The following is a 12,618-nucleotide window of genomic DNA, read 5'->3' on the forward strand; positions in this document are numbered from 1 at the left end:
GAATGAGAATTAACTCCGAGAAACCTTAAATATATTTTAATTAGTCGAGAACGAACGAACGGGAAATTAAGAATATCAAGGTCGATAAGGTTTTGGAATATTTTCACGAATGTAAGAAGGATTGTGAAAGTGAAAATATATTTTAACGACTTAACTAATTTCAACGTGAAAGGAATCCGGAAGGAAATTAGTGAAGTAAATTCCTCGTTATATTTTTCCGTCTCTCGAGTGAATTATGGTCCAATGAGGTTACCAAGTAATTTAAATATATTAAGGTAATGAGAGATCTCGGAAGGAGTAAAGGAATTATCGAGTTTATCTCGAATAATAAATTAATTCCGAGGAAATATTCCGAAATTTAATTTAAGAAAGACATTCTCAAGAATGAGAATTAACTCCGAGAAACCTTAAATATATTTTAATTAGTCGAGAACGAACGAGAAAATTTCTCGGTTTGAATAATATAATTATAATCCGTTCGATTTAATTAAATAATTATGAAAAAAGGACGTGGTTGTAACAATTTTTAAGGGACCCATTTGAAAGAAAACAAGGAAAAGAGGTTGGATTATAAAAGATATGATAAGGTTGAGCTTGCCACATCATCTATTACTAGAATCCTCTTCAAAGTGATTTGTATCACTTGGCCGAGTGAGAGAATCGGCAACCAGGAAAAAAAAAGAAAAAAGAAGAAGAAGAAGAAGAGAACCGAGCGGGAGTGAGAGAGAGAGAGAGAGCCGAAAGAGAGACTGAGAAAGAGTGCGAGACGGAGTTGAGCTCGCGAAGAGAAAGCTCGGCCGACAGCCACCGAGACCCGAAGCCACCTCGCGCGCGCGTCTCAGCTGAGAAGACGAGGACGCCGTGAGCCGCCGAGGACACCGGCCGAGAAGAGATCGCCGGGACATGAGGAAGAGAAGGCCGGAGAAGACTCGAACCCCACCAATTTCACCTGAGGTAAGAGAGATTTTATCTCAAGGGTTCGAAATTTTAGGGTTGGATTTTGGGGTTTTTAGTTTTGAGCGAATTTGATGATATTCACATGTTTGGAGATGGATTCAATGAGGATTTTGAGTGATTGAGGTATTTGTTCTTGGTTTTGGACGAGTTTGGTTTTGAATTGGGTCTTGGCCGTGTGATTTTGGTGCTGGCCGTGTGTTGAGTTGATATGGAATTGAGTTTGATTTTGTGACGTGATTCTGAAATTGTTTTGCTGGATTGATTCTGAATTTATGTTGAGGGTGATGATTCACGTTTGCCATTTTGTGTTTGTAAGCCTCTGTTGATTTGAATTTGGCTGAAACCTGTAACTGTATTTTTTGTTGAAATAATATGAAATGTTGAGCTGGCCGTGTATTTTCAGAGATCTGAGAACCGGGTCTCGATCAATTTTGGTGTTGTCGGTATAGTTGAGTTAGGGGTATTATGGTCTTCCGGGTGTCGAATATTATTAACACCTCTATTGTTTTACGAGCGGTTGAGTTCGGTTGGCATGGGCCTCTGTTCTCGAGTCTCAGTGGTGTCACAGGTCAATGCCGACGAGTGGGCATTAATCATAAGAGGAGCGTCGGGTTTTGTCTTAATTAAGTACAGGAGTCAACGTTTTTGTTCGCGGCTCGGAAGTCGCGGAGGCTCGAAGATATTTAATTATTATGTCGTATTTTAATTGTTTGTAATCGGAAATGTATTCTCAAAAGAAAAGTCTTTCGCTTATTAGTGGTTATATAATAATTTCAGGGGGAAATTATTATATCGAGTAGTATGAAAGTCAAGTCGACTTTCTATTTGTGACGTTTTGAGTTCGTTGAGGATGTCGAGCGAATTCGAGAAAAATAGTTCACTACTGTAAGTTGCTAGAGTCTCGGGAGAGTGACCAGATTTTCTAGCCTTGAGTCTTTGTCAAGATTGATGGTTCTCTGAACGTTCTCGACTTTTGTGTCGTTAATCGTCTGTACGTAGAGGTTCGACAAATACACTTGGTTAAGATTTTAACGTTAGTTCGTCTCACAGGAGTTAGTCGAACCAGCACGTACGACAACCTCAAGGATAACGTTCGGAAGGAGGCATATCGGGAAGCACGCAATCCGATGATAAGGACCTCAGCGCTCGAAGCTTAAGAACGACAATTATCCAGGTAAGTGGGATTTAGGTTTGAGGCGCCAAGGGGGAATGGTGCCTAGTAGAATAATTGTTTATGTTTGTTCGTTTAATCCTTAAAACCAAGATAAACCCTCAGTTAGACAAGACGACCGAATAAGGCTTCGGCCACTAACTTAATAAGATAATAAAATGATAGGGTTAAACGATTAGCGGGTTAAGAACCTTGAAGCCTTTAAAACTATGTTAAGCTTCTGTAATAGGTTTTACCCCTTCGTCCTGATGAAGAGGACAACAGGAGGAGGAAAGACGGTGTCCTCCGGATTCAATCCCGAGAGGAACTGTTCTAGGAGAAGGTCCAGCCTCACAGCTGTCGACAACTTCTTCTAAAATACTTAAAGAGCCATATAATGAAATTAATAATGTTAATGACGGGCTTTATCCCGATAAGATCTCCTCCTGTAATAAGATAGACAGGTAGGCTGTAGACAGCTCCTGTAAAACGTGATGAATGTTGCGATATTTTTATAACTAGCACGCAAGTGGACGTATCGAACAAGTAATAGTGTTACGTAAGTAACGGATATCGATCCCACAGAGACTAGTTACTCTAGCGACGTTAAACAATCTAAAGCAAATTGATTTCACTATATTAAGGTGGTAGGTGCAATAATTAACTATAATAAAAATAACTGAAAACAACGGAAATTTAACACGAAACTTCAAATACGAGAAACTGGGGGTCACGACTTCACCGGAAAACTAGGATTCGGGGGTTTCGGGTTCCAACAACTAGACCTACTCTACTCACGCTAATCTCATTCTCCCTAACATATTACTAGCCTCTCTCGAGTGATCTAGCAACCTACGCAATTGACGGATTATATATCCTCTCGGCCTCTAATCCTATTAAAACAATCACGAGCAATAAACATGAGAATTCAAACGATTACATTAAGCTTAAGCCGTCTAGCAACCTAAGAACAAAACGAAGCATGGATTATGAGCATGAGTTTTCGCCCTCTCTCGAGTGACAGAAACTCCTAAAAACAATCCTAAAGGTGGCCAACCCAAAGAACGCATTAAGAACACATCCACACAAGCATGAATAATTGAGTACATCAAAGCATAATTTCACCCTAACGAAACCCCCTAACCCAATTTAATCCGGCTACATCGCAACCCCGCTAAAAATCTAGCCTCTAACGGAGTCCATAGTTAACAACATGGTGATCAAAGCAATAATCAACATAATCATCAATAAGCAAAACTCTATGAAATTCATGATGGGAATAATGAAACTATCAGTTAATTCAGAAGTAAACGTAATAGAGAGTAAGGGAAACGAAGAAAAACTATTAAAAACGGGAGTTCACGGTTGCTTGTTCGTCGGATTGTTGACTCAACTTCGCTCCCAAACAAAAGCTCTCAAAAGTGCAGCCAAAAGTAGAAAAAACTAAAAACAAACTAGAATGAGTTAATTAGGTTACAAAAAGTGTTTTTAGCCCTCAGTGTGTGTTTTTCGGAGTGATCTGAGCCTTCCAATTTGATCCAAGGGTCAAGAATCCTCAAAAATCGCTAATTTCCTATTCCAGGAATCCGCGTGCGCGCGGCGCGCGGTAGTCAATGCGCGGCGCGCGGTCTCAGCTTCAGGTTATGCGCGCTCCGCGCATAAGACTCTGTGCGATTTCGTTGTTTGAGTCTCAGTATGCGCGGCGCGCGACTCGAGTCCCGCGGCGCGCGGTCTCGGATCCTGTCTTCACGCGGCGCGCGGTGGTGGGCGCGCGGCGCGCGTCTTCGCCAAATTTCTTGCCCTTCTCCATTTTGACCATTTTCACTCCGAATCTCGTCATCTTTTCAAGAAATTGTTTGTAGATGCTCTAATGCTCCTCTGAACCTGAAATTACTCAAAAATCTACTAAAAACCATTAAAATACTTGAGAACTCGTCGGTTTTCGGTTCGGGAAATAGGAGTTTTACGCGTGATAAACGCACCTATCAATGAACCTTTGTCGGCAATGTAGCGGGTGGCATTCCCAAAGGCCTTTTAATGGGAAGTCGATGGGTGGCTTCAGGTGAGTCGAAGGGTGGCTTACCTGTCCTGAGGGAAATATGAATCCTGGAGTACCAGGGATTAGTGATGGTTTGATCCACTCCACCAAACGCGCGTTAAGGCCCTCCTACATGTGATAGTGGATCCCAGACGTTAAAACTTCGGCTTTCCGAGAGCTAGGCTCGAGTTTTCGGAATAGCTTACTCATCTCTCATGAGCGGCTGCGGACTGAAGTGTCGATTGGGCCCAGTCCACTGATGTAAGGCGCCGGGATGCGTGAGATGGATGAGATTTTGAGGAAACCGGAGAATGCCGGATTCCTGAATGAATGAATGAACTTCGATATGAATTGCTCTTGTTAGCCAGTTAGATAATTTCTTTGATGCTGAATGATCGTTATTCTTCTAAGTCTGTTGCCTGCTATTGTCATCTGCATTCGTGCATCTCATGTAGCACTAGGTTAGATATCCTGCTTACTGAGTCGGTGTGACTCACCCCACAATACCCCCTCCCTGTAGATGAAGGAAGCTCAAGCGAAGCGGAAGTGCTAGTCAACGTAGATCTCATGACGACCTGCGGCAAGGACAGATACATGTAGAAAAGACATGTAAGGTTTTATTTTCTTTAAAACCAGTTCGAACCCTGTTTCTAGTCCGTTTGATATTAAGTAAGTATTTGATTAAAGTTTTGTAAAATGTAAACACGCGCTGAAGGCCTAGGCCGTGTTTACGAGTAGCGGTCATAAGTAGTTTGTAAAGCATTTTAAAAAGAAAAGAAAAATTTTACCGTATTTTTCTACAAACTACTCATGACTTCAATGCTACTCTTTTCATAAAATGTGGTTTATAAATAATGAATGAGTTGATAGTAGATGAGTATAGGTAAAGGTCGCGGTCCGAGGGCGACGAGTGTCCTGCGGGTCGTGACAAGTACTAAAAAACAATTCGAAAATATGATAGTTATAGTAGCAACAGCGTAATTATTGGTTAAACATGCTATCAGTAATAAATAATACACCTATCTACTTAAACAACTTTTAAAAAATAATTAATTGACGACAGAGCCGTTGGTAACTCAATCGTCATGATGGGAATCGTCGCAAAGGAGCTCGTGAACGGCGACGTTCATCGGTCTCACACCCATGTCATGTAGCGTGCTTAAGTGTCCTCAAGATCCACTATTGCCTATGTGTCAGTCCAACACTGATGTTGTGCAATACATCGTGGAGTGTCAATGACACTTTCTTTTTAACATAGATCTCTCAAATGCACAATTTTTTTTATCATTAAAACACTATTTTTTCTAACAATCCTTCACTTGTTCATTAGAGAAAAAAAAATATTCAAACAATAATATAAAGAGTTTTAATAGATATTTTTCAATTTGAGCATGTTATAAGCAAAAACAACACAAAATCTAATTGAAATCTCAAATAGCTAGATTTGAACATGTTATTCCTTATCATAAAACTCTCATTTGTCAAAATTAGCCTACAATGCGTTGCATATGTGATTTCTATCTACCCAACCATAAACCAATCATTTATCAGTTTAAGTGCTGCACCCTAGACTTATATTTCTCATATCAAATGTAGAGATGTAATCTTAGTTAATGCAGAGAGCTATGACTAAGTCGAATGTTGTCATTTATAAAGTCCTGCGACTAATCTTTTCTATGATCAATTATGCCTTTATATTTTATTTAATAATAATCTTTGGATTGTTATAATAATACCCCTAAAGAAAGCCAAGTTGTCCAAACTTCCTCCCACTGCTTGATGAAGGATTAGACTTTTCCAACAATCTCATATACTATTTTACTTCCAAGGGTAAAGAACACTTGACCGCCAATTTGCATAAAGCGAGACTTGATTAGCAATTTCCCATTTGTGCTATGTTAGACTTTGGTTTAACCCATTCCCTCTTTTCTAGCTGAGAACGAAAGATTTATGAAAGCAATCTTATTCCCATCATTAATGACTGTTTTTACAATTTGCAGGATCATATAATTAGTTCAACAAATTCTAATTAGTATTGATCGTCTATTGACCTATAAGTGAGATTTGACTCATTCAATGTATGAATAGTTTAGTTTAATCGATATAAGATAAGGTCTAGCTGTAATGCGTATGAACAAATTACAAATAAAAAGTCAATGATTTTCAAGGATTAAGAGTGAGTTTTAATGGCTAAAGGGAATTTAAAGTGCAACATCGATATAAATAAGACTGATATAGCTAAATAGTCAATTTAAAGTTGTGAATTTGTAAAATAATTAATGTTTGTCTTAATTTAGTAAAATAGGTAAAATGTGTAGTAATCTGATATCAATTTTTTTTTTATTAAGAGTAATTTTTTTGAAAGCGATAAATTGTTTATAATAATCGTCAAATTTTTTTATTTTAACTGTTAATTTTTTTTTAAAATATAAATTTAATTAATTTGTTGAAAAGTTGAAATTTATGATATTTTGCTAATTAATAAGTTTGATATCTCTAATAATCAAGAAAATAGACGTCCACATTTCAATCAAATATCTAGAGAAGGCTCTGTTTGGGAGTGTGAGGTCATAATTAATCTGTGTCTGCATATTTAATACTTATGGAAAATGACGTAAGAGTACAAGGACCATTTGGTAAATTTATGCGCTTTCAGATTCTACTATATAAACGAATCCCCAAATCCTAATTAGGTCTTTAGGTTTTTCTTCTTCGCCACTAGAGAAGAGCCTCCACATATATAAAAAAAAAGGAAAAAAAGAGAAACCCTAACTCAAACTTACAGCCATGGCCAAGAAGCGAAAGCTCCGATCCTCCGAGCCCGAAGTCGTCCAAGCTCCCAAGAAACCTCTTCAGCAACCGCCGCCGCAGCTCGAGGTGGAGGAGCCGGAGGAAGAGACAATCCCTATCCAAGCCGAAGAGCAGCAAACCCTAGAAATGGCGGTGGACCAAAAGGAAGACGAATCAGAGGATGAAGAAAACGACGATGGTGACGAAGAGGTAGAGGAAGTCGAAGAGGAGGAGGAGGAAGAGGAAGAGGAAGAGGAGGAAGAAGAGGAAGAGGAAGAGGAAGCACAAAAACAAGAAGGCGAAACCCTAGCGGAAGTGAAGACTGGGGCTCCGATGAACCCGGCGCTCGGGAAGGCCTTGACGGCCATGCTGACGTCGCAAGGGGCCGCCGGGCCGGGGATCGGAAACCTGCTCGGAGGGCTGGAGGCTCAGACGAAGCAGCAGGGAGAAACCCAAGCACAGAACGGCGGCGTTATCCCGGCGGAGGAAGACGACGAGCCAGTGGAGAAGCTTCTGGAGCCGTTCACGAGAGAACAGCTTCTGGCTCTGGTGAAGCAGGCGATCGACAAGCACCCGGATTTATCGTCCAACGTCCGAAACCTGGCCGACGCCGACCCCGCCCACCGCAAGATCTTCGTCCACGGCCTCGGCTGGGACACCACCGCCGAGATCCTGATCTCGGAGTTCTCGAAGTACGGCGAGATCGAGGACTGCAAGTCCGTCACGGACCGCGTCTCCGGCAAGTCCAAGGGATACGCTTTCATCCTGTTCAAGCGGAGGAGCGGAGCCCGGGCGGCCCTCAGGGAGCCGCAGAAGCGGATCGGGAGCCGGCTGACCTCGTCCCAGCTCGCCTCCGCCGGACCCGTCCCCGCCCCGCCGCCCACCGGCCCGGCCGCCTCCTCCTCCGCAGCGGCCCAGCACCCGGCGTCGGAGTACACGCAGCGCAAGATCTTCGTGAGCAACGTGTCCTCGGAGGTGGAGCCCGCGAAGCTCCTCGAGTTCTTCCAGCAGTTCGGGGAGGTGGAGGAGGGCCCGCTGGGGCTGGATCGCCACACGGGGAAGCCGAAAGGGTTCGCTCTTTTCGTGTACCGGAGTCTGGAGAGCGCGAAGAAGGCCCTCGAGGAGCCTCACAAGACGTTCGAAGGCCTGACTCTGCACTGCCAGAAGGCCATCGACGGGCCAAAGCAGAGCAAAGGGTATGGCCACCACCACCTCCACCAGCAGCAGCAGCAAGCGCCGGCGCCGCAGTTCCACCAGAGGAAGGAGAAGAGCAAGTACGGGGCGGGGCACATGATGGCGCCCTCGGGCCCGCCGCCGCCGTACAACCCGGCGGCCGTGCAGGCTCCGATGAACCCGGTGCTGGGGCAGGCCTTGACGGCGTTGCTGGCGTCGCAAGGGGCTTCTGGGCTGGGGATCGGGAACCTGCTCGGGGGGCTTGGGGCTCAGATGCACCAGCAGCCGGGTCCTCCGGCGCCGGGCGGGTATGGCCCAGGATACGTGGCTCAGCCCGGGATGCAACCCGCCTACCAGAACCCCCAAATGGGACAGGGCGCTGCCAGGCCTCACCACCCCGGCCCAGGGGCGCCCTACATGGGTCATTAGGTCAGTTTGCTATTCTCATTCATTTCCTCTTACTTGTTATGGCTATCTGGTTTGTAGGTGTTTTATCTGGGTCATTAGGTCAGTTTGCTATCATTGAAGTTTTGAGTTAAAAAGTAGGAGCCTTTTCTTTAAATTAAAATAGTGGTGCATATCTGAGTTATTGAATCCATAAGCTATTTACTTTTTGGTGAGACTTGTGCAAGCTGTTAGCGATGGTGTTGAAATCTTTTTGCTCTTAGCCTAATTATATTCGTGTATGCTATATATGCAGTTAGTTATATTAAATGATTATCTTTCCATCACAGGTACTATGGATTCTCAGCTTCTACAGTGTCATACTTTTCCGTCTCTAGTTAGCTTTCAACTAAAAATATTTGATTTTTTGAAATTGGTCTTTTTACGCCTACATATTCATTGTGCAGATTCCCAATAGATGCATCAATCATTTATTTTTGGACTCTGGTGATTCTTCTGAAGTTCAAGGCACTTGCAAACCGTCCTATTTTAATTTGTACTGAAAATTCTACTGTTTGCCTCCTCAAAAGACCAGATTCCTAAAATGTATTTTCTTTTTTCGCTCAAGAACTATTTTCCTCAAGCTATATTTTCAAAACTTTGTAGTGACCTATTAATTAAACTTTTGGTTTCGTTACTATCTTTATTGAAATAGCGTCGAGGGGCAGGAAGAATTTTAGTGTGAGAGCAAACTCTATCATAATGTTTTTAATTTTTTTTAATATTATCATAATGGGTTTTTAGACGTGCCAGTAACTGCTTTTTTTACAATTTTATTTGTGTGGATTCCCCAATTTACCTTTTTTTAATATCACCTTTTATTAATAGCATTTTGGAATGAAGTATTGCCCCCCCCTTTTTTTACAATCACATGATATAAACTTAAATAGTGTAATTTCTGATGATATATTGCTATTTTTTTAACGTTGCTGGTGATATGCTGCGTTTTGTTTTCGTTGGTGATTCCAGTTACTCTGCTAATCATTATTTCAATAGGTGTCTAATTGCAGGTTATGCATTCCTACTCTCTTTCTTTTGATTATTACACTCTTAACATATGTTTTACATATATGCATATACATATATTATATACTAAGTTTGAGCTTGTAAGCCATTATTTTTTACTATGTTTCCCTTTAAAACTGGTGCTAATATTGCCAACTGACCAATCCTGATTTAGAAGCTCCTGTCTTTCAACAAAATTAAGTTTCGACTCTTATCTCCCTGGACATTCTCGTCCTTCCCTTCTTTCCTGAAAATACTGTTTTAAAAGGGTTTTGAAGACCACGATGAAGTTTTGACCTTTTTGTCTTTTGCTGCTATTTTATTGATGTTCGTCCTGTGAGCTGCCTAGTATCCAATAAAAAGAAATTTTCAAATTTGTATTGCATCGACACACGAAGACAAATTCTCTGTGTGGAGTTTTAGAAAGTCTTTCATACGATTTCCATTTGCTAAACAAGTTTCTTGCTTATTATATCCACTCACAAACCAGTTTCTTTGAATAAAGCCTTTCCACATATTCATATTAGTGGTTCCTATGGCTTCCATGGATTCCAAATTGGCATTTTTTTTCATGATCTGACCCTGAACGAGTACTTTCCCACCAACCATTGATATGCTTTAGAACTTCATCGGCAATCTATTTTCTATCTACATCCATGTCAGACCATCCTCCGGGGGAAGGTAAGTAATGAGAAGCACTCTCTGTTGAGGCTGGAACTTGTCGACTTGACACCAATGAATACAATATCTCTTCCTGTGTTCGCACATTGAATGGGTGGATTGTTTGAAGCTAAGAACTGTGAAGCTGGCTCGGTTTCCCCGTAGTGGGCTTGAGGTTGCCTGGATTTTTTTTTAGGTGTATTGTTTGACTGAAAAAAAAAGTATTGTCACCCATGTTGATTGATCAAGTTTATATAATGGCTTGGAATTTGGTCGCTTCTCTGTGCTTTGCCGATTTTCTTTTTTATTTTGCGAAATTCCGATGCTGAAAGCTGAAGTTTCCCTCTCGCTTTCTGGTTTTGATCATTATCTCCAAGTCTTTTAATTAAATTTAAGTGCCACTGACATCTGAACTCCCCCCACAAATAATTGGGACTGATATTTTTTGCTGGTCCCTTTCTAGGAATGCTTTACCAATGTGCGTATTTCAAACATTTAATCGTTTGGCCAAGTTTCAGCCCTGGAAATCTTCAACATTTAAGACGAGAAAAAATAAAATCTGGCATGTAATTTGTTGGATACTCGTAGTGCACAATTAAAAGTCTAGGGAGTACGAGATAATGTCTTGTTTACGCACTTAAACAGCAATTAAATTTATCCTAAACATTTAAGAATTTCATTTATACACTAGCCACACAACACAACATATCTCTTGTTAAAATGAGCAGCGGATTGCAGAAAAAGCCACCCGAGGCTTGTTTGAGAGGGCATCCCAAGCTTGTATATTGCAACTCAGGCCGTAGACACTGAGTGTCACAACTCACAAGTACGGAGATTTGGTGGGCCTCTCTCGTAAGAGGAATATCGAACATGGCTGCTCTAACTCCTATGGAACGTTGGACATATGAAACACGGAAAATAGGATCCTTGATCCCGTCCAATATTTCGCATGAAATAGGATTCCCAAAACTGTCAAAAACGTTACTGAGAAATGATGGAGCCATTTTTCACGGGACCGAAATTTTTCCGGTACCATATTTTACGGTTACGGAGTTCCATACTTTATTTTATTTTAATTTTTTTTTATTAGTTATCCTACATAAGTAAAAAAAAAAAAAAATTAAAAAAACACCAAAATGTTGCTAAATGGGTCTAAGTGTCTAACTGAAGATCTTTGTTTCTTTCTTACTTCCTAGATGGTACCGGTTGAAAAGTCCTGGAACCAGTTTTTAGAATATGATTTTTATTTTATTTTTCAAATGATACTAATAATATGAGAAATAGAAATCTCGCGGGATTTCATATGACCAGCATTATTCTCATGTGTTTTTTTCTAATTGAAATATGATGTCTATCATTTTGGATAATGTTTATGACTTATATATCCCCCAAAAGTACTCATGAATCAAATTCATTTAGTAACTTTTTAAGTTTTTTAAATTTTCCATAATAATCCTTAATGATTCACTCGCTTCTCTTTGTATCTCATTAAAAAAAAAACTTTAAAAAAGAAACTTGAAAAATCCAAGTAGTTAAAGGGATACCAACTTTGAAAACTGAGAGCATTGGTAAAATATGCGGAAAAATGAATGCTCTTCTCATTAACCGATAGGAATTATTTATAGGGTACAAGGATATAACTAAATCCCATAAAAACAGTAACCTAGACTACTAATCAGGAAAGAAATAAATAACAGAATATATCCTAGAATAATCTGAACTAATTAGGTCTATAAAACAGGAAATAATATTCTACACTAATTACACAATATAATATCGGAATTTAACACTCCCCCTCAAGTTGGTGCGAAGATATCTATCATGCCCAACTTGCTTATAAAGTCTTCGAATTTCTGTCTGTAAAGTCCTTTGGTGAGAACATCGGCAAGTTGTTCTGATGTTGGAACAAAAGGCATGCAGATTTCTCCCCTTTCTATCTTCTCCTTGATGAAGTGACGATCGATTTCCACGTGCTTAGTCAGGTCATGTTGAACCGGATTATTAGCAATGCTGATGGCTGACTTATTATCACAAAAAACTTCATAGGAGCTGTGAACTTGATCTGTAGCTCATTCAAGATGCTTCTGATCCAAATGATTTCACAAATACCCTGGGCCATGGCTCGGAATTCAGCCTCTGCACTACTCCGAGACACAACAGCCTGTTTCTTACTCCTCCATGTTACAAGATTGCCCCACACAAAGGTGCAATACGCTGATGTTGATCGTCGGTCGTCTGAGCATCCAGCATAGTCAGCATCCGTGAAGACATCGATCTGCCTACTGTCGTTCTTCTGGAAAAAAACTCCTTTTCCTGGACTCCCTTTGAGATAGTGTAGAATGCGATACACTGCCTCTAGGTGGCTTTTAGACGGACTGTGCATGTGTTGACTCACTAGACT

General features: G+C 40.8%; 1 protein-coding gene across 2 annotated transcripts; it reads left to right on the forward strand.

Moving 5' to 3' along the window:
- Positions 1–6,842: 6,842 nt before the first annotated feature.
- On the forward strand, positions 6,843–9,297 carry UBA2A (UBP1-associated protein 2A). 2 transcript variants are annotated; one of them, XM_089630096.1, is made up of 2 exons: positions 6,843–8,537; positions 8,843–9,297. In XM_089630096.1, the coding sequence occupies exon 1, from the start codon at positions 6,933–6,935 to the stop codon at positions 8,535–8,537; it is 1,605 nt and encodes a 534-aa protein (XP_089486222.1). In that variant the 5' UTR covers positions 6,843–6,932; the 3' UTR covers positions 8,843–9,297. The 2 variants fall into 2 exon arrangements, with proteins under 2 accessions (XP_089486222.1, XP_089486220.1); XM_089630094.1 differs by having other exon boundaries at positions 8,960–9,297.
- The last annotated feature ends 3,321 nt before the right edge of the window (positions 9,298–12,618 follow it).

This window comes from Urtica dioica, chromosome 11 (assembly GCF_054948205.1).
Source record: "Urtica dioica subsp. dioica isolate 48M chromosome 11, U.dioica_male_clone48M_v1_H2, whole genome shotgun sequence".
Taxonomy (NCBI): domain Eukaryota; kingdom Viridiplantae; phylum Streptophyta; class Magnoliopsida; order Rosales; family Urticaceae; genus Urtica; species Urtica dioica.